Genomic DNA, 26,203 nt, shown 5'->3' with positions numbered 1-26,203 from the left:
CTGTGGTGATCTCCACAGAGCACAGGGCTCAAAATGGGATCCTGCAACAGGAGAAGTGGGCACACCAAATAGCCAGACTTGCTTATGGAAAAGGAATGGGAAGAAGGCAGGGACTGATCGGCAAGTGTAGGAAGCGACAGTTTGGGGAATTCTCTAAAATTTAAAGACTTAAATAAGTATAAAACTTAGTAATTATTCAGTAATTTATTTTCTTCATTTTTAAAAGAAATGGATAAATAGCCTTCTTTGTGGAACTATGTTCATGTGCCATGTCTAGAGACAAAAATAACAGACTGATGTTTATCTATAGTCACATATTCCATGTTATTTTCTGGCATTTTCCTTTTTATTTTTTGAGATATCTAGCTCTACCTAGGAATTACCCACAAAGAAATAATGATTACATTAAAAATCCACAGGGGGAAAAATGATGGAAAAGACCAGTAGTTAAACTTAGATGAGCTGTGTATGATTTTACTTTATAATTTCCACTTTCTTGTAATTTTAGATTTTCTTTGAAAAGTATGTTTTAATGAGTATTTATAATTTTAAAAAACGAGCTTGCATTTTATCTAAATAAAGAAATCAAATGGATGCATCAAGTACACTAGTCAGTCTGTTCCTTCAAGCTGTTTTTACTTAGTCAGACACAATGCTGATCATCTTAAATACAATGATATGTAATACTTTTGAGCATAAAATAGATGCCAGGATTAAGATATAGAATAAACATTTTTGACAATCTTCATTTTTTTGCAATATCTAGCTCAGAAGAGAATAATTTTAAAAACATAAATACTTAAAATATATTAATATTGGAAAGTTAATGACAATATTTCTCTTTTTTCACTTTCAGGTGATTGCACAGTGCTTAAATATAATTAAGCAGACGAGGCAACAAAGTATAACCCCCCACACACATATTATTACCCCATACTCTGATTTTAAACAGAAATTATATTTGTCAGTATTTTATGCTCTGTTTTTCAAAAAAATTACAGTCACTACTATATGTAATTGCTTGGATGTTATGTAAGCTTTTAATAGATAACTTAATCTCTGAGAAATTATTTGGTTGAGAGCCCTCAGTGGATTAGAGATAGGTTTCCTCATTGTAAAATCAGAAATAGTAGTAATTGCTTATATTAAATGGAAATGTTAAAGTTTATAAAACTTGAGAATCTTTGAACAATAATATATATATGCATACGATTACAATGATTGTCTTAGATGATAGTCCCTTGTTTGAGAAAAAGTTTGGTTTGACATTTAATAATTAAGCCTTTTTGTAAGATACTGCTTTGACTTGGCAAAGCCACATACAAATCAGGTGTAGAGGACTGGCTTTTAAGTGTTAAAAAATAATTGGAGCAGATAGGTACCTAAAATACACTTTTATAATAGGAATAAAAAAACAGGTTAATAAATCCACATTCATTTGCTCTTTGATTGTAAATATATAAAGAGTTTTTAGTTATGATGTGTCTGTCTCACAGAGAAAGTATGATTACCTAAATATGCACTTTTTTTTAAAAGGAATTGCTTACTCAACTCTGTGCGTTCTGTAAAACACTGCAAAATTGTGTGCATCTGCAAGTTAAAACTCATATACAGCAGGCTAAAACTGAACAGAATTTCACTGCAGACCTATTTTGTTCTGGGTTTTGTCACCAGAAGCATATTAGGCTAGAATGTGCTCAGGATTTTTTGAACAGTCCATGAAATGTGACAGGGATGTTAATCTCCACTTCAGCCCTTGCAACTTCACTCAGGTCCTTGGCATTCAGAATTAGGAGATAAGCGGGCTTTTGACCTGCCCCAGGGCTCACCACCACACTCAGAACTACACCTGTTAATCAGAAGTTAATAAGGCAATGTTGAATTAAAAAAAAAAAAGCCCATAGCAATAGATTAAGTGTCACTGAAATAATACAGGAAGCAAGGAAGCATTACATTGACAAATAAAGAAAACCAGATGCCTTGAAATCTTGCTCTGACTCTTCTACCACCTGGCTGTGTGGTAACCCTGAAAGGGATTTAAAATTTTTCATGTCCCCTGGACTATAAGCTCTAAGAAGGGAGTGACCCTATCTCTCTTGCCCACTGTTGTATCCCAATAGCCTACTGCAATGATTAGAACATAGTAAGTATTCATTAAATTCTTATTTAATGAATGTTTCTGTGTTTTTATCTGTATCATACGATTTAACACCTGTTCTACCTACTGCAAAAAAAAAAATGTTGTGACAATCAAGTGAAAAATGTATATTAAAAGACTCTGGGAATTCCCTGGTGGTTCAGTTGTTAGGACTCCGCGCTTTCACTGCTGAGGAAGCGGATTCGATCCCTGGTCGGGTAACTAGGATCCCGCAAGCTGAGCGGTGCGGCCAAAAAAAAAAAGACTTTGAAAATGGTAAGGTATATTATTTCTATAATTTCCAAGACCTAGCTGGAAGCTTACTTCCTTCAAACAAAATAAGAACAAACTTTTTGCGGTTTTGACTGGAAAGGCTGTATATGTAAAATCACTTAGTGTAAAACGGCTCTACAATTCTTTATTTTATTCATTTCTCTGTGGTTTTCCATATTTTAATCCCAGAGAGGATAACCTACCTCCTTGTCCCGGATAATCAATAGTTAACTAAGATGACTCTTTGTAACTGAGTTGCTGTTTTATAGGCTGTTGCTCTGGATCCCTTTCTAGCCCCAGCTTACTGAAAGGAAAAACCAAAACTAGAAACACAAAGCCTCATCCTCATTCTCTTGGATCTGTTAGAATACTCAGTTTCCCTCCTTAGAACTCTATCCCTTTTCAGAAATGTATCTAGGTCAGGAAAGGCAAAAACCTAGACCGCATGCTGCTCCTTCTTCCTCCTCTCCTTCATCTAGAGCAGACATTGATGTTCCATCGTGACACCAGATGGTGCTTTAGCATTTTTCCAACAGTACCAAATGAAACCTGACCATAAGATAAAACTTATTCTCAAATAAGTTTAAATTCTTTAGTGCTGTCCCATTCAATAGTATAAAGGATTATTTCTGAACATTAGGGAATAATCAACATAACTCCTCTCCTAATTAACTAACTATATGAACTGCAATGAAAAGAGAGTGTTCAGATACATCTATTACTTTCATTACCGTCATCTTCCTCCAAGGCATCTGGGTGAGAAACAAAGATGGGTTCTGAGGGGTATGAATCAGGCTCTTGCCATACCCAAGTTTCTTTAGTTTTGACGTTCAGCTTACAGAGCTGCTTGTAAGAAAGAAAAGTCAATCAAGTCAGTCAATCAGTCAATATGCTCTACTTGATTAGCATGTGACTCAAAGTACTGTTTGAATATTAGGAAGATGGATTAATTACCCTGTCTGGAACAAAGTGATTCAAGCCAAGTCCATATGCGTATGTGTAAGGTTTCCCACCATACTTCTGGTAGTTGATTTGAGGAAATTCAAATGCTGCAAAGTAGAGCACGTGCTTAGGAAAACTCGTTAATCTCTTTGAATGGAACATTTTGTTCTCTCTCATGTGAGGTTTTTTCCTAAATCATCTCACCTTGGCGAGGCCCTGAAAAGAGAACTTCAGGTTCCAGCCAGATGGTCTCATCACTGCACAGAATTGCAGTGGCAGTTGTGTTGGGGAGTGTGACTAAATTCTTGCCTGTGTCAGCCTAAGAAAGAGGATAACAGAAACCTCAGTGATCAGGAAAGAAAAATCAAGCAGCCATAAATATAGTCTTCCCAAGTTTTGTCTCCTGTGTTCTTCATTTCTTAAGACAACATGTAGGGAGAGGCAGTGCAGAAAACTCTAGAAAGGGGAGCCCAGGAACATGACTGGGAAAGCTGTCTGTGTCCACATCAGTCACTGGCTGTGTGTCACTGGGAAAGTCATACAACTTCATAGGCCCTCAGTCTTCTCATCAGTGAAATGAGACTGACCTCGAAGAAAATTTACAGCTCTGAGGATGGGCTCTGGAAAAAGAAGTATTTTTCTGCAGAACAACAAAGACTTCAACCTCTAGGTATCCATACAGTGTTTGTCTCCTTTATAGTTAGGCTATATTTTTATTTTATTTGAAAACAAAATCATACTCGTAAGTTGTCAAAAAAGAAAACAAATTAAAAAACTACTGACCAGATGTTTTCTAAGATCTCTTGTCATCCACATTGCTCCCACGTGATTTTTCAGATTATTTTATGAAAGGAATGAATATCATGAGCTCTTTCAAAGAACATATTCATTTAGTAATACCTGCATCAAATACTTAAATACATGTTTTGTGATGGACTCTATTCTAAGCATTTGGGATATTTCAGAGAACAGAGTCCCTGTCATCATGACGTTTTCATTCTAATTTGGGAACATAAACAATATAAATATAATTAATAGACAAAGTGTTTAGTACATCATGAATGTGAGGAAAAAGAATAGAGCAGAGTAAGGAGAATCATAAATGTGAAGAGTAGGTGAGTTGTAATTTTAGTAGGTGGTCAGGGTGAGCCTCATTGAAAAGGTGAAATTTGGGATAAAACTTGTAGGAGATGAAGGAAGCTAGCAATGCAGGTATCTGGGGAAGAGCATTTGAGCAGAGAGAACAAACTACAAAGGCCTGAGGTAGGAGTACGCCAAAGGTCCTTGGAGAACATTAAAGAGACCAGTGTGGCTGCACTGACTGAGCTCGGGGGAGAAGAGCAGGAGAGGAGAGTGGAGGGGTAAAGACTGATAGGTCATTGTGAGGTCTTGGTCTTTTTCTGTGAGTGAGAGATGGGAAGTCATTGGAGGGTTCTGAGCAGAGCAGTGGCAGGCTCTGATTTATTTTTAAAAGAATCACCCTGACTGCTCTGTCGAGATCACTTTTGCAGCTCAATATTAAAAAAACAAACAACCCAATCCAAAAACGGGCAGAAGACCTGAATAGACATTTCTCCAAAGAAGACATACAGATGGCCAAGAAGCACAAGAAAAGCTGCTCAACATCCCTAATTATTAGAGAAATGCAAATCAAAACTACAATGAGGTGTCACCTCACACCAGTTAGAATGGGCATCATCAGAAAATCTACAAACAACAGATGCTGGAGAGGGTGTGGAGAAAAGGGAACCCTCTTGCACTGTTGGTGGGAATGTAAATTGATACAGCCACTTTGGAGAACAGTATGGAGGTTCCTTAAAAAGCTAAAAATAGAATTACCATATGACCCAGCAATCCCACTACTGGGCATATACCCAGAGGAAACCATAATTCAAAAAGACACATACACCCCAATGTTCATTGCAGCACTATTTACAATAGCCAGGACACGGAAGCAACCTAGATGCCCATCAACAGACGAATGGACAAAGAAGATGTAGTACACATATACAATGGAATATTACTCAGCCATAAAAAGGAACGAAATTGGGTCATTTGTAGAGACGTGGATGGATCTAGAGACTGTCATACAGAGTGAAGTTAAGTCAGAAAGAGAAAAACAAATATCGTATATTAACGCATATATGTGGAACCTAGAAAATGGTACAGATGAACCGGTTTACAGGGCAGAAATTGAGACACAGAAGTAGAGAACAAATGTATGGACACCAAGCAGCAAATCACCAAACCACCAAAGCAGCGGCAGGTGGTGGTGGTGGTGTGATGAACTGGGAGATTGAGATTGACATGTATACACTGATGTGTATAAAATGGATGACTAATAAGAACCTGCTATATAAAATATATATATATATATGTGAGAGATACAAAAATAAATAAATAAATAAAATACATGTAAATTAAAAAAAAAAAAAGGGGAGATGAAAGAGTGAAATCAGGGAAACCAGTTTGTCTTGTAGTAGTCCAGTCAAAAGAAAACAATGGTTCAGACTAGGCTAGTAGCATTGAAGTCAGTGAGGAGTGCAAGGTAGAGCCAAGAGGATTTCCTGATAGTTCAGATATGGGGTGGGGAAGAGGCATGAAACTGAGAAAGGAGTCAAGAAGGGCTTCAAGGTTTTTGGCCCGAATAATTAAAAGTTGGAGTTGTCACAGCAAAGATGGGGATTACTGAAGGTAATTTTTGGTAGGGGAAGAGGAGAAGTTTAGGTTTTGTCTTATTAAACTTGAAGTGTTTATTGGACATCAAAATAAAGACATGGCATTGGCAGTAGCATATAAGAACCTTGAGTTAAAAGGAAGTGAAATTCTAGGCTGCTTTAAAGCATGAGTCTTTACAAAGGGAGTGAACGTACAGATAGAAGATAGAACAAAGGGCTGAGTTCTGGTGCCCTCCAACATTAAGGGGTCTTCAAGAGAGGAATGAGGGGATAGGTGGTGGGGGCAAGAAGAGTTAAAAGAAGGATTTTGTAAGAGGGCAAAATAATAGCATGATATGCATGATTTAATGAAAACAGGAGGAGAGTGAGATATATGAGAGAGGGGGAGAATTGTAGAGTGTTGTCCTGGAGAGGGTGAGGAAGGATGGGAAAGACTAGTTCTGAATAGGATGATGGATAATTCAGTATGAGTACAGATGCTGGTGGGTGGGTAGATGTGGTGGCAGGAGTCTACGTTCTTTTCTGATTTCTTTCATTTGTTTCAGTAAAATAGGAAGCAGAGCCATCAGTTGAGTATGAGTGTGGAGGTGGGAGGTGTTAGAAGGTTGAAGAGAGGAGGGTGTGAAATATTTAACTAGGAAAGTGAAGTTGGGAAATGTAGCAGTAAGGTTTGTTGTCATGCACTTAAAAATGGGCCAATTAACACAATTGTGTGTTTTTAGCACTTAATTTCAGCCTTAGAGGTACAAGCATGGAGTGGGTGGAGGGTTGAATTTAACTAGGATTATGATTTTGACAAATAAGTTCTATAAAGTAAGAAAGAGGGAAGAGAAATGAAGATCTACTCAAGGGGGTGATTACAATGATTAACCATGAAATTGTTATTGAATAAGGAGGGAAGGTAAGTCCTCAAGGGAGTGAGAGATGATGAGAAGGTAATAGGTTCAATAGATTGGAGGTTCCTGGTGGGAACTGCAATAGGGCAAGTAATCTTGAAAGATAATAGGTGGTAGTCAGAATGTGTCATGCATGAAACCAAGGTTATGGTAGAAGCACAGTCAAAGGTAATGGCAAGGTCAATTGCACGACTGTGGGGAGTGAGTGGCTGAGATAGAATGGAAGACAAAATCAGTGGAAGACGTCATGGAACTGAGAGACCAGTTGTTGGAAGAGTCACCTATGATGTGTATATTGAAATAACTGAGAGTCAGGAGTAGATCAGGGGAGTGTGACACTGAGCCAGAAGGGAGAAGGAGTGGTGGTTAATTGGTGAGAATAATAATGAGGGGTGTATATATGTAAATGTAGACATACCACTTGGCTATATACTTAGCTGAAGTGAGATTTGAAATTGAAAGATTTTAAGGGTGGGTGGAAGGAGCAATGGTCTGGAAGCAGCAAAGTGGAACAAGTGTACCACAGCCCCAGGCCCAGTGGTACAAGCGCTGTAGGAGGAGAAACTGCTACCCCTGGAAATTGCTGCTGAAGAGACCAGTGTCCTAGAGAGAGTGTCAGATTTTTTGGTAAAAGAAAGAAGGTGGAAGGAACCTTCTGAGCAGAGGATAGATGGAATTTTTCTGGTATGTACAATGAATTAAAAGGAAATAGTGAAAGATTTTCAGGATTGAGAAGAGATGGGAGGTGAGGATGGGTCTTGTGAGATTCTGTGAAGTGGGGCCTCGAGGCACTTCATGGTGATTTTGGGAAGGAGAGAGCGGCATGTGTGTATACATACATATTTATACATGTATTCAGTAAGTTCAAATGTTGATGTCGGACACATTACTTATGTGACTGTAACTTTAATGATTTTACTCTGTTGTATCTTATTTTTTCCACCATTAAATTAGGGTTTTTAATGTAAGAGATGTGTAACATTATCTTTGCTTTCCAAACTAGCTCCTTATTTTCACTCTTCCCCCTCACTATTTTTTTAACACGTGCATTTATCCCCTGACCCAGCAATTTCACTTCTGAGAGTCTATCCTATTGCTATATCTGCACATATATAAAATAACATACATACAAAGTTATTCCTTGTGACATTATCTGTACCAGCCAAAGAATGGAAACAACTCTGTTGCTCAGCAGTGAGGGACTTGGGTATGTTCACAAAAAAGAATACCGTGCAGTTGAAGAAAGCAAGATCTTCAATATATATTTTAAAATGAAAAGAAGCAAGGAAAAAAATGTGGATATAGAAAGTTACTTTTTGTGTAAAAATGGGAAATAATAATTATATATATTTATATTTTCTTATATTTGCATAAAAAAAGGAAAAGGAAAGACATTAAAAGTTACACACAGAAGTGAAGGGGAATGGTATGGAATGGAGGCAGAGAGAGGTTGGAGCGACACTTCCAGTGTGTACCTTTTTAGATCATTTTGAGTTTTTGACCATTTAAATTCACTGCCTATTCAAAAATAATAAAGGTATATTTTAAAGATATCACTGTTATATTAATCACTAAACTGGAAACTTCACTCATACTCTTTCCTCTCCTTCCTTCAATCTGTTTATCTCTTATTTCCCTAATTTATGACTTATTTTTCTCTTCATTGCCAAACTTTTAAAAGTGCAGGCTATAGTAATTGCTCCCACATTCTCATCAATTGCTCACCTTTATTGCCTTGAAACCTGATTTCTGCCTCCCTCCCTACTCCCCTGGAGATCACTAAATCTGGTTTCTGGCTCTTCATCTTCATTCTTTTCAACTTGTCTATATATAGCAGTGGGCACCAGTGAAACCCTTCTCTTGCCTTATCATGTGGCACTATCCTCTCTTAGCTGTAACTAGGGCCCTTTGGTGACGTTTTTCTCTTTCTTTTTCTGACTCCTCTTTTCTTACCACTTTCTGCACATGGATGTTTCCCCAACTTTTGTGCTTGGCCATCTTTTCTTTTCTTTCAGCATGTTATGGTTATCAAGTTCATCATTTTTAAAATAAACAAATTTGTATGTTTCTTTTAAAACACTCTAAAGTATGAATTTTTCCTGCTAGCAATCTTATCTGTCTTCATATATTTGATCATCATTTCAATTCCAATAACTATCAGCTCTTTTCTTCTGACCCTACTTTGTGTCGCAAGGACCTGTACTTCCATATGAAAGCCTACAAGACGTCTTCACGAAAATGTTGTTGATGCTGATTTTGCTGTTGATGATGATTATAATCAATATTATTTAACACTTACTTTGTGTGAGGGACTATATTCAGTGATTGACATATGTCACCTTGTTTATTGATCACTAAAATCCTGTATGGTGGATATAGATAAAGAAAAGGGGATTTAAAAAGGTTAAATGTCTTGCCGCGAATCAAACAGCTAGAATGCTGGAAGCCCTGGTCAACCTGGGTCTGTCTTGAAGTCAGCCCTTTTACTCATTCTCCCCACTTCCTCATAGTTCTACAATTCAGGTTTATCTCCAAATCTGCTCTGCCTATTATTACATTTCCTATTTCCAAAGGTATCAACACTCTAGACACATAGGCTTAAAGGATCTCTATGGTCTTTTGCATGTATAAGACTTAATTCATTCTACCATCCAATCAAATGTAAGATCCTTTTAATTCTACCTGTAGGAACTCTCACTTTTGTCGGTTTGTCTGTTCCTACTACCACTACATTTTTCTATCACCTGAGTGATTTTCATTGTCTCCAATCCCAGGTCCCTTATCATCATCCTTTCTTTACTTCCAATACTACTTACACACAACACAGCCTTATTTTAGAAAATCAAAGCTGCAAATAACCTTAGTTATTATTTAGTCCAATTTACTTAGGTTTCTGAGCAGGCAACAGAACTGTAGGGGGACTTGCTCACTGAGTGACTTGCTCAGGGAAGCCGGACATTTAGTAGCAGGGACAACTAGAGTAGTCAGTACGCTTGATACCCAGTCCACCAGCTCTGAATATGGCTTTCTTCTGTTCAAAACCTTGACTATCTCCCCATCACCTGTCAAATAAAGCACAAACCTTTTGGCCTGAAAGCCTTCAAAGACTGCCAACCTACTTTTTTCTAAGCTTTTTTGCCCACTTATTCCACTGTTTTTGCTTATGTTCTAACCAGTTGGATTGCAATCACTTTGAAAGGATTTTGTAAATAGAAGAACAACAGGTTTAGAGTCAAAACCTGGTTTTCGTTTTGATTCCACCACAGTTGGATTTTGCTAAGTCATGTGACTCTTCTGAGCTTCAGTTTCCTAGCTTATAAAATGAGGGAAGTGGAATTAATTTTTAAAGTTCCTTCCAGCTCTGAAATTTCAAGACTTTATGTATAAACACACAGCAGGAGAAAAAATCCTGAGCGAGATGAAACATTCTGGTTATATCTGAAATCTATGTAGAGGGTGGTTACCTTGTCAGTATTCAAAGGAAGTACGTATCTCCTAACTTCAGGCTGGGGAGCCTTTCTGGCATTTCTTTTCACCTCTTCCCAGTTCTCACGTAAATTGGCTAAATATAAGTAATTATAAACAAATTCAAATCTGCAAAAATAAGAAGTCAAACATGAGGACAGCCAATTACAAATAATTTAGAGACATGCTTCATGCCTTTTAAAAGCACAAGTGCCTCCCTATTCTTCAGACCCCAACCCAGAACCTGCTAAAGACTCAGGAATCCTGGAGCCATTTCTCCTGCCCACTCTGGGTGGAGAAAAGAATCCTGCTCATGGATATGTTTAAATAACAACAGCCTTTAAAACGTTCTGCTCTGTTTCTCTCTCACCATTCTGTCTGTGTCTTCAGGGGCTACTGTCTTTCTTAGTGACCTGCTGTTTTGAAGAAAGCATATCTCTTTTTCCCAAACCCAGACTAGGTGGAGTTCTAGGCTCCCCAAAGGATCTTGTTAAGTTTGAGTGAAATTAAGCTTAAGTTTACTCATCAAGTCACAGAATCTTTTATTTTCAGGTCTGGTTCATGGACCTGATCAGTTTTCAATCATTAACCATAGTTTTGAGGTTCAGTTAGTGTTTCTGATTATCTAAACTCCCTACAGCCTTTTCAATCATATTTTGTGACTTAAGCATTCTTCTTGCTTTTTTAGATGTAATTCAGATTAAATATTGAGAGTGGCATCTCCGAAAGAAACCCTAATTTCCAGGAACAACTGGAGATGTAACATTTATCCAATGTCCTTTCTTACCCTTTCCAGCAACAGAGATCCACAACCAGAAACTCACTGTCTTCATAGGTATTGATGTGATGGAAGAGGTTAAAAGGAGATGTCCTGTATTTATTATTGATATACTTTTTTCGTTTCTTGTCAGCAATATGAAGCCAAACCTTGCAAAGTGAAGAGAATATTTTGATGCATTTAGAAAGAAAAAAAAGTGTGCATTATGAAAGACATATTCTTCAGAACCATAAAGCTGACAAATAAATGTAAGACTTACCCCCATGGTTTCATTGGACTCAAAACAATCCATGTAGTTGGCTCCCCAAAGACTCCATGAAGAAAGAAACTTGAACAGGTTAATTTTGACTGGTGTCTCCACAAAAACAATATAGTTGGGAGTCAAACCAAAACTGTTCAGAAACAGAAATAAACTTGTGAGTGGGAAGGGTTGATTCTCAAACCACAGAGAAATATGTACACATGAGGTATACTCAGTTATATGAATCAACAGTGCCTACAAGAAATTAACTACATTTAAATTTAGGTTTCTGCAAGAAAATGTCATGATCAGGATTGGTATCAAAGGTAGGCAAAGCAGATCTTTAAACCTGAGTTTTCCTGAAGATTCATAGCAGGCCTTCAAGTTACCTATGGACATAAGATGGCTTGAATCGGTCACTGCAGGGGAATTGTACAACGATCTCTGACTTGCTTATTGGATCTTCCTTGTCTGAAATAAAGTGGTTTCAAAAGGCTATGGAACAGCCTCTTTTTTTTTTTTTTAAAAAAAATACAAAGCATTTAGAACAGCTTATGCAAGCAAAGAAATACATTTTCAGATCTTGATTTTTTAAAGAGTTTATTTCCATTTTCTCAGTCACTGGCATTTCTTAGAGAAATTTCACGCGGAGCTGCAATCACCCAGGAAAATCCAAATAGCAGCAGATTTGGAAAGTATACTCAAACAGTGTGTGGCAGACAGGGTACAGTGGAGTCACATCTTTTTTTTTTTTTTTAACATCTTTATTGGGGTATAATTGCTTTACAATGGTGTGTTAGTTTCTGCTTTATAACAAAGTGAATCAGTTATACATATACATATGTTCCCATATCTCTTCCCTCTTGCGTCTCCCTCCCTCCCACCCTCCCTATCCCACCCCTCCAGGCTGTCACAAAGCACCGAGCCAATATCCCTGTGCCATGCGGCTGCTTCCCACTAGCTATCTACCTTACTACGTTTGTTAGTGTGTATATGTCCATGACTCTCTCTCGCCCCGTCACAGCTCACCCTTCCCCCTCCCCATAACCTCAAGTCCGTTCTCTAGGAGGTCTGCGTCTTTATTCCTGCCTTACCCCTAGGTTCTTCATGACATTTTTTTTTTTCTTAAATTCCATATATATGTGTTAGCATACGGTATTTGTCTTTTTCTTTCTGACTTACTTCACTGTGTATGACAGACTCTAGGTCTATCCACCTCATTACAAATAGCTCAATTTCGTTTCTTTTTATGGCTGAGTAATATTCCATTGTATATATGTGCCACATCTTCTTTATCCATTCATCCGATGATGGGCACTTAGGTTGTTTCCATCTCCGGGCTATTGTAAATAGAGCTGCAATGAACATTTTGGTACATGACTCTTTTTGAATTTCGGTTTTCTCAGGGTATATGCCCAGTAGTGGGATTGCTGGGTCATATGGTAGTTCTATTTGTAGTTTTTTAAGGAACCTCCATACTGTTCTCCATAGTGGCTGAACCAATTCACATTCCCACCAGCAGTGCAAGAGGGTTCCCTTTTCTCCACACCCTCTCCAGCATTTATTGTTTCTAGATTTTTTGATGATGGCCATTCTGACTGGTGTGAGATGATATCTCATTGTAGTTTTGATCTGCATTTCTCTAATGATTAATGATGTTGAGCATTCTTTCATGTGTTTGTTGGCAGTCTGTATATCTTCTTTGGAGAAATGTCTATTTAGGTCTTCTGCCCATTTTTGGATTGGGTTGTTTGTTTTTTTGTTATTGAGCTGCATGAGCTGCTTGTAAATTTTGGAGGTTAATCCTTTGTCGGTTGCTTCATTTGCAAATATTTTCTCCCATTCTGAGGGTTGTCTTTTGGTCTTGTTTATGGTTTCCTTTGCTGTGCAAAAGCTTTGAAGTTTCATTAGGTCCCATTTGTTTATTTTTGTTTTTATTTCCATTACTCTAGGAGGTGGGTCAGAAAGAATCTTGCTGTGATTTATGTCATAGAGTGTTCTGCCTATGTTTTCCTCTAAGAGTTTGATAGTTTCTGGCCTTATATTTAGGTGTTTAATCCATTTTGAGCTTATTTTTGTGTATGGTGTTAGGGAGTGATCTAATCTCATACTTTTACATGTACCTGTCCAGTTTTCCCAGCACCACTTATTGAAGAGGCTGTCCTTTCTCCACTGTACATTCCTGCCACCTTTATCAAAGATAAGGTGTCCATATGTGCATGGGTTTATCTCTGGGCTTTCTATCCTGTTCCATTGATCTATCTTTCTGTTTTTGTGCCAGTACCATACCGTCTTGATAACTGTAGCTTTGTAGTATAGTCTGAAGTCAGGGAGCCTGATTCCTCCAGTTCCTTTTTTTGTTCTCAAGATTGCTTTGGCTATTCGGGGTCTTTTGTGTTTCCATACAAATTGCGAAATTTTTTGTTCTAGTTCTGTGAAAAATGCCAGTGGTAGTTTGATAGGGATTGCATTGAATCTATAGATTGCTTTGGGTAGTAGAGTCATTTTCACAATGTTGATTCTTCCAATCCAAGAACATGGTATATGTCTCCATCTATTTGTATCATCTTTAATTTCTTTCATCAGTGTCTTATAATTTTCTGCATACAGGTCTTTTGTCTCCTTAGGTAGGTTTATTCCTAGATATTTTATTCTTTTTGTTGCAATGGTAAATGGGAGTGTTTTCTTGATTTCACTTTCAGATTTTTCATCATTAGTATATAGGAATGCCAGAGATTTCTGTGCATTAATTTTGTATCCTGCCACTTTACCAAATTCATTGATTAGCTCTAGTAGTTTTCTGGTAGCATCTTTAGGGTTCTCTATGTATAGGATCATGTCATCTGCAAACAGTGACAGCTTTACTTCTTCTTTTCCGATTTGGATTCCTTTTATTTCCTTCTCTTCTCTGATTGCTGTGGCTAAAACTTCCAAAACTATGTTGAATAAGAGTGGTGAGAGTGGGCACCCTTGTCTTGTTCCTGATCTTAGTGGAAATGCTTTCAGTTTTTCACCATTGAGGATGATGTTTGCTGTGGGCTTGTCGTATATGGCCTTTATTATGTTGAGGAAAGTTCCCTCTATGCCTACTTTCTGCAGGGTTTTTATCATAAATGGGTGTTGAATTTTGTCAAAAGCTTTCTCTGCATCTATTGAGATGATCATATGGTTTTTCTCCTTCAATTTGTTAATATGGTTTATCACATTGATAGATTTGCGTATATTGAAGAATCCTTGCATTCCTGGAATAAACCCCACTTGATCATGGTGTATGATCCTTTTAATGTGCTGTTGGATTCTGTTTGCTAGTATTTTGTTGAGGATTTTTGCATCTATGTTCATCAGTGATATTGGTCTGTAGTTTTCTTTCTTTGTGACATCCTTGCCTGGTTTTGGTATCAAGGTGATGGTGGCCTCGTAGAAGGAGTTTGGGAGTGTTCCTCCCTCTGCTATATTTTGGAAGGGTTTGAGAAGGACAGGTGTTAGCTCTTCTCTAAATGTTTGATAGAATGGAGTCACATGTTACATCTGGAGGTGGGTTCTAAGTCAAGGGGGTAAGGTAAAATTTTAGTATGGTCAAAGTGCCTTTTACAATCTCTTAAGTTATCTATAAAGTTATGGCATATGTGTTTTGGGTCCATAGCCCTTTACAATAATTCTTAAGCACATTAAAGTTTATTTACTACTACGGCAGTGTCTTCAAACCTTAGTGTATATAAGAACCACATAAAAAGCTTCTGAAAATACTGACTATGGGCTCACCCCTAGAATTACTCATTCAGTCTACCTCAGGTGGGGCTCAAGATTTGTATGTAAAAATCTATATATACTCAAATAATTCTATTATCAAGATCATTATCAAATTTCTGGCAATGAATGGAGGATGAATGGAGAATTCTAAAGAGTACTCTCTTCTGTTTTAATATTCTTTCTCTATAGTATATGAGTTAAAAAGTTATGTTTTTAGTTTTGGGAATTAAATACACACAAAATACTTACTACACTTTCATATACATGTGTGTATCCTATTACACATACACATGTTTGTTTAAAATCTTAATTTTGTCTGGCACATGGATAAGTGCTCAATAAATATTTGCTGGATTTGAATCTAAATCTTATATGATCAAAGTCACATATACACTACATCTTTGAAACACTGTAGAATAGAACATGGCAACTTACTTTTGAAGATGTCATTTCCTGCTGTGGTGCTCTTTGGCATTGGTCCCCTGGTAGGGTAAGGGTGAGGGGCAGTTGTCCTAAAATCTGAGAGTAATTTAACTGTCCATATAGTGCTAGCCTGATATATTTCTGATCTGACACCCTGTATTTCCAGTAACTTTCTCATGTTATAGATACTTGTTTTTTTTTTTTTTTTTTTTTGCGATACACGGGCCTCTCACTGTTGTGGCCTCTCCCATTGCGGAGCACAGGCTCCGGACGTGCAGGCTCAGCGACCATGGCTCACAGGCCCAGCCACTCCACGGCATGTGGGATTTTCCCGGACCGGGGCATGAACCCGTGTCCCCTGCATCAGCAGGCGGACTCTCAACCACTGTGCCACCAGGGAAGCCCCTAGATACTTGTTTTAAGAAGAGTCAAAGTGGTAAACTGACCTGCTTGTAGTGGAGGGATCTTTACAATATTGTAGGCAATTGAAAAATTTTTCCCAAAGCAATTACCAATATTGTAAACAGTCCCATCATTTTCAATGTGGGGGTGAGCAGTGGCTCCATTGACCGAGACATAGTTGCAAAGATCAACCTATGGAAGGAGAACAAACGTCACCCATGTTAAGAGGAAGATCGTATTACACCTTTGGTTCCTCAGTCTGACCTCACCGTTACCACTTGCACCCTCACCCTAAGTGTGCTTTCTCTTTCTTTCCATCTCTCTGGGTCTTACCCTCTTTTAAGTCTGTAGAAGTCCCATCTTTAGCGCTGAGCTCTCCTCTGACCCCCATGCTGACCCCTCATGCCTCTGAAATCTTCAAGTTCTCCCTGATTGAGCTTTTCAATTGATGTAGGCCATATATTACTCTGGTTGGTTACTTTCCTTTTGCACATGCAGTTTGTCTTCAAACAGTGACGAATTTGAATCCTGAAACTTCTTTACATTCTCCTTATTGAATTACATTGAATTGTATGCTGATAGTCAATAATTTTCATTTTATAAAAATGGCAATTTTTTATGATACAACCTAAATACCAAATCCAGTATCTTACATACAGAATGAATTTGGAACTGAAAGGAACTTCAGGATTCATCTAGTATAGAAAGTCTTAACCTAAATAGACTTCAGGGGAACCATGAATTCCTGGAGTTAATGGAAACTTTTTGAAGATAGGATTCAGTGCTTTAATTTGTTTTGGATTCTCATAAAAAATTCAAAACCACTAATCTACCACAAACCTCTCAGTTTACATAAGGAGAACTTGAGGTGTCAGAGAGATCAAATGACTTATCTAAGGATGTAGAGCACTAGAATTTCTACCTGGAACCTGCTCAATAAAGATTTATTGAATGAATAATCGATGGAGTATATATTTGTCTAACCAAAATTCTTTCTATGTGATTAGGAGAGTATGTTTTAAAGCATAGGGAGTTTTTAGCACCCTCATTTAAATAAAAGGCAAGACATTCATTCAGTCATTCAGTCATTCATCAAGTATTCCTTGAGCTTCTATTATATGCCAGGTGCCGTGTCAGGGTCTAGGAAAACAGAGATGGCCCTTGCTTTCAAGAACTTCAGTCTAGATTTGCACTGTCCACTATGGTAGCCACATATAGCAATTTAAATATAAGTTAACCATAATTAGATAGAACTTCAAATTCAGTTCCTCAGTCACAGTAGCCACATTCAAGTGCTCAATAGCACATGGACAATGAAGACATAGAACATTTCCATCATTGTAGAAAGTTCCATTTAATAGCACTGTATTAGACCAATAAGCTGGTATACAGTGCAGTAGGTGCAAAATGATATTTGTAAAGAAAGGCCATCTAACCCAGACTAGGGGATTAGGCAGGGCTTCCCAAGGGCAATGACTCCAACACATGCTTGAAAGATGAGTAAAATTTACCAGATGGAGAAGGATGACAGTGTGTTCTAGGGAGTAGGAACCCTAATGTAAAGGCATAGAGTCGCAAAAAGTGAATGCTGCTTGGGGATTACTCGTCATTCAGCATGGCGGTGGTGATACACACACATGGAAGAGGAGAAGTAAAATGGCTAGCCACAAAGGTCTGTGCTTTTAACTTTATCTTGGAAACTATGGGTGCACTAATTGGAATAACACATTTATACTTGCATTTTAGAAAAGAAAATTGCTTCTACTGAATTAAGGAAGCTGTATTTAAGGGAATCGGGCTGGAGGCAAAGGAACTTGTTAGGAGTCTATTTCAGTAATAGTAAACCAACAAAAAAACACTCAAAATTTTAAAACTACATTTTTATACGAAGTCAGGGTATAGTGCTGCTCACAATGAAACCTGACTCCTAATAAAGTCTATTCTGGAGCCATACCATGAACTTCACACTTCCAATTAAATTACTATGGTAATTGGATTCACTGTCAAAGTCAAATGGATGGTTTAGAAACTCAGCTTCAGTATTTCTCTAAATGATCTACACATACACTCATATGTGGTTTCAAACATACATCTAAACTAAGAAAGAGCTATCGAGAATATGTTAAGCCTTAGTAAATAGTCTGTTGGGGATTATAAATCAGCTTGTGATATTGAGACCCATTGTTGGGACTGCTTTTCCTTTCTATTCCTACTACACTGAATATCTAGTTCTGGTCTTCAATTCCACTTAACTGGTCTCCTAGCTATCCCTTATCTCTTTTGTCCTCCCATACAGCTTACACGTGGCTTCCAGATTAAATAACCTAAAGTACAGCTCTGCTTATACCACTTCCCTGAACAAAAACTTTGAGTAGCTTCCCATCAGCTAAATGACTTATTCCAAATTTTTGTCCATTATTCAAACTTCTAGTTTCACCCCACCCTGTGTTTCACTATTCCCCTTGACGTGGCATGCTTTAGATCACTAGTTCTCACCTGGGAGTGCTATTGCCCCCTAGGGGGAGAGTTGGAAATGTTGGTGAGCATTTGGAGTTTGTACAATGATTGAGGACATGTCTGGTGTTTAGTAGGTGGAATCAGGGATACCAAACCTCTGCAGTGGGTGGGACAGTCCCCACGATGATGAAGTACCACCGGCCCAACGCCACTGCCACGTCCATTGAGAAATACTGCAAATCTAGCCAAATAAATTATTCTTTATCCTCCAGTTTCCCACCTCTATACAGCTGATCATGGTACTCCCTGTATATGAAATGTTCTTTCTCCAAAATCAATGAAGTTGTGCCTTCCCTTTAACTTCTAACTCAAGTGCAAGACTTTTAAACCTTCCTTGATCTGCCCCACTTCACATCCACCAACTACTGCCAGAAGCAATCTTTGTTCTTTCATAGAAGGTTTTCCCTCTGTGAAGAGTCCTCACATTCTGTGTCCTATTATAGTTAAGTAATGTATTTATTTGATTTCTCCACCTAGGTGTTAAGCTTTCTGAAGACAAGAACAATGCCTTGCAAATAGTTACATCTTAATAAATATTGGTTGAAAATGTAGATCTATCTTATCAAATGCTGCACCAAGATTGCCTAAGTTCTCATCAAAATTTATCACTTTTTAATACTGCTGACATGTTTCTCTATGCTTTTTCTTTTAAGATATAGCTTTATTTCTAACAAGAAGTGTCTATAAGAAGGGGCAAGTTGGTACAACACACTTTCCTAGAACAATGAATGGTAGGGTTTTCAATATTAAATGTGCCAGTTCCATGCTAGTCTATAAAAACCATGAAGAGCAGGGACGATGTTGTCTTACTCATTGGTATATCTTTTGCATCTAGCATAAGTTCTGGTACATGGAAGGGACTCAATAAATATTTGTGTCACAAATAAATATGTTAGGCATTTTATACGGTTTTCCTCCAATCCACATAATAAATGTTTAAAATTTCACAGATGGAGAAACAAAGTTTGCCCTATGTCACATTGCTAGTAGTTGATGACAAAGCAGGGATTTGAAACTTAATCTATCTGGCTCTCATATTCTTCAAAGCCAAATGCACAGCTGATTTAATTCTAAGTTGCAAACTCTAAATTCCTGAGCGATATAGTCTGAGCACTGTGTCCTACCTGCTTAATTGTCTCCAAGGTTTCAGGATTAATCTTTGTAATGAAGTTGGTCTCTGTGCAGGCATAGTAATCTTCCCCCACTGGGTAGATATTAACAAGGGCATTGTCAGTAACCTCCACTCCTCGAAAGTAAGAAAAAAACCTGCAGAAGCAAATGGATTTTTCAGTCCAGTAACTTTCAAGCCATGAGAGAAAAAGGGCTAATGTAAAATGTCTTTAATAACATGCAGTTGGGTTTCAGTAACCTGGAAAATATATTCTTGCAGGGGTCTGGGAAAGCACAGGTGCCAAATTCTGTTATGACGATCCTTTTCTCAGTCATTGCCCGTACGTAAGCATCAGTGCGGATGAACCTGAAGGACATTGAGACACGGGAAAGGGTCACAGACAAGGGCAATTAGTGTAGTCCACGGGGAGCTTAGAATGGTCATTCTATGTGACCTCCTAAAGTCAGAATCATAAATCCACAACACGAAGAATGAAGAGTCTCGTAACTTTCTTGGGGTGACTGAAGGAGAAACAGACAATGTGCCATGAGCTTAAATTTATGTCTTATAAACTTCACAGTGACATATGAGGAAATCAAGGTTCAGAGAAATTAAGTGATCAGCATATGTGGCCAGAGCCAGAAAACATGCCTGTTCCATATCACACTATGCAGCCCCATGGGTAGTTCACATTGGACCTCTGACTTCCTGTAGCCTATAATTCAACAATCTACACTGAGCGGGGAAGTATAGAACATGTTATGCTGAATTATATTCCTTTCAATCTTCCTTATGTCCCTCTTATGTTTTTCTTCAATTTAAAAATTTATTTTGCTACTTTTAAAAGTAGATATTCTTGAATCTGGTCTCTTGCACAGGCAGACCTCCTGAACCATATCTCCCAGACTAGATGGCATACGTTGCCTAGGATTTCTCATGTGGAAAGCCAATTAAAATCTGATTTTGCACTTCCATAAAGAGGAAAAAGTACCAAGGTCTTTAGAAGGCATATAAAGGCTTTGCCTGACCTCCAAAATATGCTTTCATAACTAAATTTCTGCTTGACCTGATCTGTTTCTCTTCTATTACAGTCCAAGTTATCCTGACTACTTCAAGACTCCATTTATTCTTTCTTTTGATGTCTCTTCAGAATGCCTGAAATCTGTGGTGATCAACAAAGCTGCTAACAGGCCTGAATATTAACGCATAAGACAAACTATTTATTGTGGTGCTAATGAAGCTTTGTAATGAAATTGGAGTGATGGCTTAGGGCTTCAAGCCTTTTAGCAACAATCTTCTGTTTTTAGAAAACTTCTCTTTCTTGTATTATTAAGACATATTTGGTCCTTGCCTCCTTTGTAACACCCCTCCCTCCTTCCCATTGGCCTTTCTGATTATAAAAAAGGAAAGACATCAAGAGACCCATGGTTTAATAATAATAACTATTATTATTATTAAATGCTTCCTATGGGCTAGGAACCATGTTCTCATTTAATCCTTGTAATAAACCCTGAAGTAAATTCTCTTATTTCTCCCATTTTTATAGATGACAAAACAAAGAATTAGAGACTAACATCTTGCCAAAGGGCACCCACCTAGGCAAATGGTATGTAGGGCATATGGGATTTGAAGCCAGGCGTGTCAGACCCCAAAGCCCTAGTTCTTAGCTGCTTCTTTATCCCATAGTACATCTCCGAGGTGTCCATACAGACTCACTGGCCCAGAAGGATTCTGAGTGGAGGCGAGTATAAAAGTCTCCTCTTGGGTTCAGGAGGTTGAAAAGTACCTGGAGGGAGGAGCTAAGATAGGTCCGAACCCTAGGAGGAGTGGGCCCTAGTGTTCTTTACCTTCTGTGGTATGTGACGTGTCCTTCTTTAAAGTCAAACTTGTGCAGGAGAGCTTGCCCATCAAACAGGTGGTAAAATGGCTCAGATCCAACTTCAAAGAGTCCTGGCCCACATCGAAGGAGACTGCCGGTCAACCAGAGGGGGATCCTGCCTGTGATGAAGGCAAGACTCAGAACATTGCTTCTTACCCCTGCCCTTCTCACCCAGGTAAAGAGCAGTGATTATCTAAGCAGCCCGATTGGGCAGCCTCTTACTTTTAAAGCTGGCAGTCATTTCCATTCCCAGTTCTCATGGCGGGTAGCTCTCAGGAAATGCCTGCTGGCCTACTCTCCTTTCACTAGGAGACCAAGTGGTAGGAAATGTGGCAACATCTCAGAGTTTAGATAAAGGGTTGGAAGGAGACAGGGAAAAGTATCTCGAATGGAATGGGATTCTCCATCTAACAGATTTCCCCAGCTACCAATACATTTGCCTTTTTACTGTCTCACTTTTAAGAAAAATTTCAAATTTCTTGATATATAGGAGGGATGGATTAGAAGCAGGGATCTAGATACTAAACAAAGATGTGTCTACAGAACAAACCGTTTAAATGAAACAACAAGAATACTGGCTTCTTAAAATATAGACCTATATTCCTTTGAGAATATGGGCTACTGTCCAGATAAAGGTCAACCTGCTATAGCAGAAAGTGCAAAGGGCTGTCAGAGACCTGAATTCTGGTTCAGGATTTGCTGTGTGCCATCTCTAGGCCTCCGTGTCCTTCTCTGCAAAATGAGGGGCACACAAGAAAGGCCTTAAGTCTGTTCAGTCTAAACAGTTAAGTTTGTGCCCTTTGATCCTTTGAAAAGTGCAGCATTTGGCAGTGTTTTTATAATCCTTGCTATTAAAAAAAAACACAAATGTATTATTTCATATAGCTCAATTTCAGCAGCCCACTTTACAAGGATGTATATTTCTGATAAAAATTTGAAAAGAAGGCATGGCTTAACTAAAAGGCACAGCATTAATTTGATTGCTAGAACCTAGATTGTTAGCATCAGAATCTAGTTGAGAAAGAGCACCGGGCTCATTCCTTCTATTTTGCATAAGAGACAATTGGGAGGAAAGAGACCTGCCCAGGCTTTGGACCTTCCTATACACCATGTCTAAGCAAGGATGCTATGTGGGTCATGTGGTGACTTTGGATAATGATAGCAGTAGTAATAATTACAACCATCTATTGATAACTTTGTGTTGGATACTGTGTGAATCTTTCGATTTACATTATCTCATTTAATCTTCACAACATCTCGATGAGGTAAAATTTGGTTTATGGTAGGTGAATGAATTGAGACTCAGAAAGTTTAAATAACTTGTTGAAGGATTCACAGATAGTAAAATAATAGAGCTACAATTAGCACCTACATCTGCCTGACTCCAGAACCAAGACTTCTGATATAATGGGCATGAAACCTACCACCCTTTATTGTCATATTCCCAGATGCTTGTCACCAGGCCTTCATTTATTCTGCAACTGATAGAACAGACATTTACAGGACATTTTCTATGTGCCAGGCACTGAGCTAGGCACTGACACCTTAAAGATGACAAACGTATAGTCCCAGTTGTTAAGGAATTCCAGTTAGGTAGCATTTTTCTATATTAGAGAAGTAAAGAAAAGAGGAAATGGGTTCTTAGCATAAAAAGCCCAAATGTCCAGATTCCTCTCTCTGTAGCCCACAGGGGGAGCCCGTACTGAGAGATGCCAATGAATAAGGAGACAGAGAAGAGAGATTGAGACAGAAAAGAGAAGATGGCTTCAAGATAGGTGAGACCAACCTGTAACATGAGCTGTGAGCGGTGAGGACAGTTCCTCCACAGTTTCAAACAGTTTCTTGTAACCACCAGCAGGATGTTCGACCCTGAAATGGTGGAATAATGAGGAGGAAGCTCATGTGGAATCTCAGGAAGTCCACGGAGATAGAGGCAGAGCTCCAGGAGAAAAGATGCTCTCTGCTCAATGGTGGTGCATACTGCCAGTCTAGCCTGGGCTGGGAGCACACAGTGTTTTGGTGTGGTGTGGTGGTAGAAATGTATCAGGTTGGCAAAGGGGCCCAGGTCAGTGCTCCTACTTTGATGAAGGAGAAAATGACCTCCCTTTTAATGCCACAGTGGACTTGCTTGCCCTCTGCAGTTTTTCCATATTTCTGAAGACAAGTCAAAAAATCCCACCATTGTCACTTCTCTTCCTGACCGAGTCCTTCCTACAGAATTAGCCTGCCCTGTCCCTACCCTCAGCTTTTACTGCATCATTTATTCTCTTGCCTTCCAGACAGTCTCATTCCTCTCTCTCTTATGCACTGGGAGATCACAGGTTTGGGGGTCAGTTTGTCATCCTTTGTTATTCACCCATATTATACCATCACTTCTTCCCATCATCTCACTTCATCACCAGTCTCCAAGAGCTACAGTACATTTTAAATATAGTCAGACAAGGAGATTTAGGTCTTATGTTTTTGATTATTTTCTCCCTTCTCACTTTGGCTCCATTTTATAACTTCTTAGAGTGAGAGCTGACCAGACTGCCTAATTATGATAGTTATTTTTTATTAAAGACTTACCATGTGCCACATACTTTTAAAAGGACTTTGTATGCTATTCGTTCATTTAAATCTCACAACACCATAATGGGGGTAAGTACTACTCATTCTATATACGGAAAAGCCAAGACTTCAAAAAGTAATTTGCCCAAAATCACACAGCTAGGAAATGGCTGGGCAAGAAGTGGAACCCAGGTCTGCCTCATTGAAATCTTCATGCTCACTACTACTTCCAAGGCCCATTCCAAGCCACACAAACCCCACTGTAATTTAGACCTGAATTCTAGATATTTGCTTCAATACATAAAATAGGAATAAACTCCCCAACCATGAGTCAAGGCCTTCCCTAAAGGGGTCATCAATCCTCTTCAGGAGCTCTTGAAATAGACCATTTACCATCAACACACTAAGGAATTAAAAAAATAATCTCCCAGAGATACTTACTGGATGGACATTTTCTCTCAGTGGAGGATTGAGAGTGCTGGCACCAGTTGTGGAATGAGGAGGCAAGTCCTCAGCCAGGGGCCTTTATATGCCTTCTAAATCCACCTAAAAAGAGTTATGGCTTTGGGAACCCTTTCTCACCCCTTGATCTGAGAAAGCGTGAATAGAAGTGGCTTTCAGTGCTCAGATACTCCTGATGCTTGAGCATTAATTTGGGCTGGCCGCTCCCTTAATTGTTTTTTGGCTATTTTCCAGAGACCTCAATCCTTCCCAAAGAGAATGAGAAGTGGATTAGAAAGAAAGGAGTTGTGTGGGAGTGGCTAGCATCAGGCCTGTGCTGATCCAGGTCACCCCACTGGAACCAGGCAGCATTCTCTGGTGCCTACCTCCCTCTTCCACTTCTGTGCCCTCATCTTTACCCCCATTCATTTATTCATTCACTTACTTATTTTTAAATATATCTATTACACATTGTCTATGGAGAAGGCATGGATGAGCCATCTCTGTCTTCACACATCTTGTAACTCTGCAAGAATAACAAGAAACTAACAAACTCTTCAATAAAATTTTATAAGTGCTATGATTGGAGAAGTATAGAGTGTTATGGAAGCATATTGTAGCACGTCTAACTCTCTCTGGTCACCTTATAGGCTCCATTCAGGGCCCAATTCCGACCAGGCTGAGGACTTCAGTTATGTTCTTTTGATTTGCTGCAGATGAACCCCTTTCATATCTTTGCTTGTTACTAATGCCTTCCTGATCTCCACATCACCTTCCTGTTCATTGGTATGTGTGCTGCACTCAGATAGTAAATAGCACTATTTCATTCATATTTCCACACTCCTTTATTTAGCCTCAGTTGTTTGCCAGCACAGACATGGTACTGACCAAAGGAGTCCCCATGAAACACACAAGATACTTACTATACCAGCTGACAACTTTAACACTTTTTTAGAAACTCACCATGATCAAGTGGGCTTTATCCCAGGAATGCAAGGATTCTTCACTATACACAAATCAATCAATATGACACACCATCTTAACAAATTGAAGGAGAAAAACAATATGATCATCTCAGTAGATGCAGAAAAAACTTTCGACAAAATTCAGCACCTATTTGTGATAAACCCCCCCCAGAAAATAGGCATAGAGGGAACTTACCTCAACAAGATAAAGGCCATATATGACAAACGCAGAGCCAACATCGTTCTCAATGGTGAAAAACTGAAACCATTTCCACTAAGATCAGGAACAAGACAAGGTTGCCCACTCTCACCACTATTATTCAACATAGTTTTAGAAGTTATAGCCATGGCAAACAGAGAAGAAAAAGAAATAAAAGGAATCCAAATTGAAAAGAAGAAGTAAAACTATCACTGTTTGCAGATGACATGATACCATACATAGAGAATCCTAAAAGATGCTACCAGAAAACTACTAGAGCTAATCAATGAATTCGGTAAAGTAGCAGGGTACAAGATTAATGCACAGAAATCTCTTGCATTCCTATACACTAATGATGAAAAATCTGAAAGTGAAATTAAGCAAACACTCCCATTTACCACTGCAACAGAAAGAATAAAATACCTAAGAATAAATCTACCTAAGGAGACAAAAGACCTGTATGCAGAAAACTATAAGACACTGATGAAAGAAATTAAAGATGATACAGATGGAGAGATATACGATGTCCTTGGATTGGAAGAATCAACATTGTGAA

At 38.5% G+C, this 26,203-nt stretch overlaps 1 protein-coding gene across 2 annotated transcripts; it reads right to left on the bottom strand.

The window, feature by feature from the left end:
- Positions 1-1,697: 1,697 nt before the first annotated feature.
- Positions 1,698-24,494, bottom strand: RPE65 (retinoid isomerohydrolase RPE65). 2 transcript variants are annotated; one of them, XM_030865910.2, is made up of 14 exons: positions 24,484-24,494; positions 23,279-23,361; positions 21,461-21,611; positions 19,872-19,979; positions 19,627-19,768; positions 16,030-16,177; positions 11,800-11,881; positions 11,429-11,561; positions 11,179-11,318; positions 10,391-10,520; positions 3,557-3,671; positions 3,365-3,459; positions 3,142-3,253; positions 1,698-1,849 (listed from the first exon to the last, which is right to left on the bottom strand). In XM_030865910.2, exons 1-14 carry the CDS (start codon positions 24,492-24,494, stop codon positions 1,698-1,700), a joined length of 1,602 nt encoding a protein of 533 aa, XP_030721770.1. The 2 variants fall into 2 exon arrangements, with proteins under 2 accessions (XP_030721770.1, XP_060143763.1); XM_060287780.1 differs by lacking the exon at positions 19,872-19,979.
- Positions 24,495-26,203: the final 1,709 nt, after the last annotated feature.

Source organism: Globicephala melas, chromosome 1 (assembly GCF_963455315.2).
Source record: "Globicephala melas chromosome 1, mGloMel1.2, whole genome shotgun sequence".
NCBI lineage: Eukaryota > Metazoa > Chordata > Mammalia > Artiodactyla > Delphinidae > Globicephala > Globicephala melas.
This window is presented reverse-complemented; position numbering and strand designations above follow the sequence as displayed.